The sequence below is a fragment of the Rhinopithecus bieti genome, unplaced genomic scaffold (genome assembly GCF_001698545.2).
Source record: "Rhinopithecus bieti isolate Rb0 unplaced genomic scaffold, ASM169854v2 scaffold_32059, whole genome shotgun sequence".
NCBI lineage: Eukaryota > Metazoa > Chordata > Mammalia > Primates > Cercopithecidae > Rhinopithecus > Rhinopithecus bieti.
The window spans coordinates 429380-433792 of NW_016813587.1; the positions used below are offsets into that span (position 1 = coordinate 429380).

Consider the following 4413-nt stretch of genomic DNA (forward strand, 5'->3'; position numbering starts at 1 on the left):
GAGCCCCCTTCACAGATCTGCCCAGGGGAGAGAACTATGAGGCTTCAATCAATGTGCCAGTCTAGAGGACTCCGGAGGGAGTCAGATCCTCACACCTATCACCTCCCAGATGGTCCCTTCCAGGTGTCTGTGTGTGTGTGTGTGCACGGTGGTGGTGGTGGGGGCGCGTTTCAAAAATCCTCAAATATATAAGAGCTTTAAGACCACCAATAGGGAAGTAGACATATCCCCAATTTTATTCCCTTTGTCCAACATTCTGAGAGGGAAGGGGCAAATGAGTCAACGTTGTCCCTCAAAACCATCAAGTAGGGCCCTTTAGTTGATCAACCAGGGTGATAGACCGCTAGCCCCTTCCTCGTGGTCCTGGCTTGTCACAATCAACGGGCGAAAGTTTTCCCAAAGGGGATTCCGGGCTTCTCACCGCTTGATCAGGGAACCTTCCCAAAAGTTTCTCAGCAAAAAGTCTGCACTTCTCAGAGTTAAATACAGGAGAGGGGAGACTCCTTGAGGAGCCAGGGGTGGGTATGTTCTCAGGGGTCAAGAGAAGGGTGTCTCAGGCTCTCCCTGTTCAGCAGGGGGCGTCCTGGCTCCCCGTACCTTCGGGCAAGTAGCTCTCGGCTTGACACTGTCCAGCCTGCCGGCGTCCCAGGCCGCCCCAAGCCCTCATGGGGGAGGAGCGCCGACCTGTCTCCAAGCATCGGAAAAGGTGGGCCTCTCTTGCTGTCCATCACGAGGCTCTCTAGGCCCCCTGCGTCGCCAAGGGGGAGTCTCTGACATCCCCAATTCGTCGAGCTAGTCTCTCGAGATCTCTCACCTTAGGCGGGTTCCCCAGTCCCCCCATGCAGTCAGGCGAGCCTCCTGGCTCCACCATGCCATCGAGCGAGTTCGGCTCTTCGCCAGTCACCGTCCGTCGGGCCGGGTCTCCGTTGCCCCCGTGCTGTCGTGGGGGTTCCTTGGACAGTCGCCGTCGTCAGGCTTGGAACCCACGCCGCCAGGCTCCTCGGTCGGGGCCCGCTGGCGTACGAAGGCGCCCATGGCGGTGGCGTGGCCCGAGCGTAGCAGCTGCAGCTGGCGCCGCCCGCGGCGGTACAGGTACTCGATGCGCAGCACGTCGGAGCGCGGCAGGCCCGCGTGCTGCCGGAACTCGGCCCGCACTCGCGCCTCGGCGCCCGGCTTCCCGCGCCCGGCACGCAGCAGATCGCGGTACAGGCTCAGAACCTGCCTCTGCAGCCGGCTGTGCCGGCTCATGACCGCGGCTAGGCAGAGACGCTCAGCGAACTCCCTGCTAACCGCGGAGCCGCCACACAGCGAGCAAAGGCCAAAGGGCAAAGCCACAGCCACTTCCGCCCTCTGCTTCCCTTGGCCCCCAACTCCCGCCTCCCGCCATCCGGCGCTGCCGCGTCTGATTGGCTGTCGTTGCTGTTGCACCACAGCCGGCTGGGCGAAGTGGGCGGAGTCTCTGGTCGCGGCCTCCCACGTAGGGAACATGTGTTCTTGAAGGGACAGCAGTTCTGGGGAATCCTGGCACCTGCGTCTCGTAGGAGGAGGTCGCTATGTGTTCGGACTCCTAGGTCTTGGGTCGGAGGGAACAGAGGGTCCTGACCTAACTCCTGCGTTCTGGGAGAAGAGGAAGCTAGGATTTGTTTTTGTTTTTGTTTGTTTTTTTTTGTGACGGGGTCTCGCTCTGTCGCCCAGGCTGGAGTGCAGTGGCGCGATCTTGGCTCACTGCAGCCTCGAACTCCTGGGCCCAAGCGATCCTCCCATCTCAACTTCCCGAGTAGCTGGAACCACAGGTGCGCGCAACGGCGCCTCCTATTTATTATTATTATTATTATTATTATTATTATTATTATTATTGTTATTATTATTTGCAGAGATGGGGTCTCGCTATGTTGCCCAGGATGGCCTCGAACTCCCGGGCTCAAAAGATTCTCAGCCTCCCAAAGTGTTGGGATTTCAGGCGTGGGCCACCGCGGCCTGCTACGGGTTCGGACTTTGGGTCCCAACGGCACGGGGCACTGGGAGAGACGCCGGGCACAAGCGTGCTCTTGCCGTCAGTTACTGATTGAAACCCTCTCGGGAAGCTCCGTGCGTTCCCTCGTTCGGGACAGGTCTGTGTCTGGGGTCCCAGCCCTAGGCACGCGCAGAGGGACGAGGCCCCGTAGGGAAATGGCTCTTGGCCGGTTGGACAGGCTTCTCCGTGCTAGGGGAAGACAAGCAGAGGGGGTGTGGGCGCCAAGCCTCCAGAGGCAGCGTGTGGCTCTAGGAGCTGGGTTGGTCGCGCCCTCTGCAGGTGGGAGTCCGGGCACTGGGCAGCGGTGTTTGGGTCCTCACCGACGGTTAAAGCCCGGAGTCCGGGTCGCCCTGAACAGTGGACTAGACTGGCACCCCACTGTCCTCCCAGGAGCTTCAGGTCGTAGGCCGCAATGCCGTTGTTGTCCCCGCGGGCCGCCTGGAGGCGTCCTCGTAGCTCCAGAGAGGCCCGCAAGGACACGGCATCCTCGGGCCCCACCAGCACCGGAGCTTGGGGGACCGCTCAGTGACAACCCCAGACCCCTCCACCCAGCGTGCAACCGTGGCTCGCACACTTGGGCCGGCAACCAGCTGGGGGTCCGTTCTCCTTCAGAGAGGAGAAGCTGGTCAGGGGCGGGGATTAGGCTTGGAATCTCGGAGTCAAGGGAGAATCAGAAACCACTGTGAATCCTGCCTGTCGTGTGTATGTATCTCTATCAAAAATACATGTCCTAGAACAAGCGCGGTGGCTCACACCTGTAATTCAAGCACTTTCGGAGACTGAGGCGGGCGGACCACCCGAGGTCGGTAGTTCAACACCAGCCTGATCAACATGGTGAAACTTCTGCCTCTAGGTTCAAGTGATTCTCATACCTCAGCCTCCCCAGTAGCTGGAATTATAGGTGCACACCAGCACACTGGGCTAATTTTTTGTATTTTTAGTGGAGACAGGGTTTCACCATATTGGTGAAACTACAGCCTTGATCTCCTGGGCTCAAGCAATCCTCTCACCTCAACATGTCCAGTAGTTAGGATTAAATGAACATCCCACCACACCCGGATAATTCTTCTTTTATTGTTTTTTGTAGAGACAGAGTCTCACTATGTTGCTTAGGCTTCACTCTGGAATTTTAAATATTTATTTTTTGTTTTGTTTTTAGAGACAGGGTCTTGCTATGTTGCCCAGATTGGTCTTGAACTCCGGCCTCATCCTCCCGAGTAGCTGGGATAATAGGGATGAGCCACCATGCTGGCTTGTACTCCGGAATTTAAACATCTATGTTTTTCCTGTCAAGTGACCCTTAATCTCCAAGACAGCCTGTCAGTCAGCGTAGGGGGACTTTCTTTACCTTCCGGTGGACTCAAGGAGATGCAAAATCTCAAAGGGAATACTATTGCCTCCTGCCCAGGGCCTGTCAATGGTTTTCTGATTACAGTCTCTCAGTTTGTCTTTGGGGAACTGGCCCACTCTCCTTCTAGAGGGTTTCCTAGGTGATATCCCTGCCCTCTGACTCTGGCTCCAGCTCTGGTACATGCCCAGCCCTGGCTACTTAGAGACAAATCAGAACATCCCATCCCCTGACCCCTGTAATTGTTTAGGGATGGGCAAATGACCTCCACTGGGACAATGAGCATCAGCCCCAGGACTTCTGTTGAAACTGTCAAGAAAGAAGTGCTGTCTCCCGGCTGGGACTGTTAGACTGTACATCATCAACCTGGAGTGGTGGGAGATCACTCTGCCCGCAGACAGAGAGGTGGTTTGAAAATGAGGCTGTGGCAGTCTCAGATACCCGTTCTCCATTCCTTTCCTAGAATTAGCATTTTTTTTTTTTTTTTTTGGATATGGAGTCTTGCTCTGTCACCCAGGCTGGAGTGCAGTGGCGTGATCTCCGTTCACTGCAACCTCTGCCTCCCAGGTTCAAGCGATTCTCCTGCCTCAGCCTCCCGAGTAGCTGGGACTACAGGGGTGCGCCACCACATCCAGCTAATTTTTGTATTTTCAGTAGAGACGAGGTTTCGTCATATTGGCCAGGCTAGTCTAGAACTCCTGACTTCAAGTGATCCGCCCACTTCAGCCTCCCAAAGTGCTGGGATTATAGGCGTGAGCCACTGTGCCTGGCCTTTTTTCTTTTCTTTTGTTTTCTTTTCTTTTCTTTCTTTTTTTGAGATAGGGTCTTGCTCTGTTGCCCAGGCTGGAGTGCAGGGACATGCTGGTGATTCACTGCAGCCTCAAATTCCTGGGGTCAAGCGATCTTCCCACCTCAGTCACCTAGGACTATAGGCACTCAACACCATGCCTGGCTAATTTTTGTATTTCTTGTGGAAACAAGATTTCGCTTGTTGCCCAGGATGTTCTCAAATTCCTGGGCTCAAGTGATCCTCCCACCTCGGCTTCCCCGA

At 56.0% G+C, this 4413-nt stretch overlaps 1 protein-coding gene across 1 annotated transcript; it reads right to left on the minus strand.

Annotated features, from left to right (window-relative positions):
• Positions 1–214: 214 nt before the first annotated feature.
• Positions 215–1375, minus strand: SDHAF1 (succinate dehydrogenase complex assembly factor 1). The gene has a single exon (XM_017848702.1). The coding sequence runs from the start codon at positions 1246–1248 to the stop codon at positions 901–903; it is 348 nt and encodes a 115-aa protein (XP_017704191.1). The 5' UTR covers positions 1249–1375; the 3' UTR covers positions 215–900.
• Between the last annotated feature and the right edge of the window lie 3038 nt (positions 1376–4413).

Bases quoted from the DNA above. Each gene is read 5' to 3' on its own strand.
- SDHAF1 (XM_017848702.1), bottom strand. From the start codon at position 1,248: ATGAGCCGGCACAGCCGGCTGCAGAGGCAGGTTCTGAGCCTGTACCGC.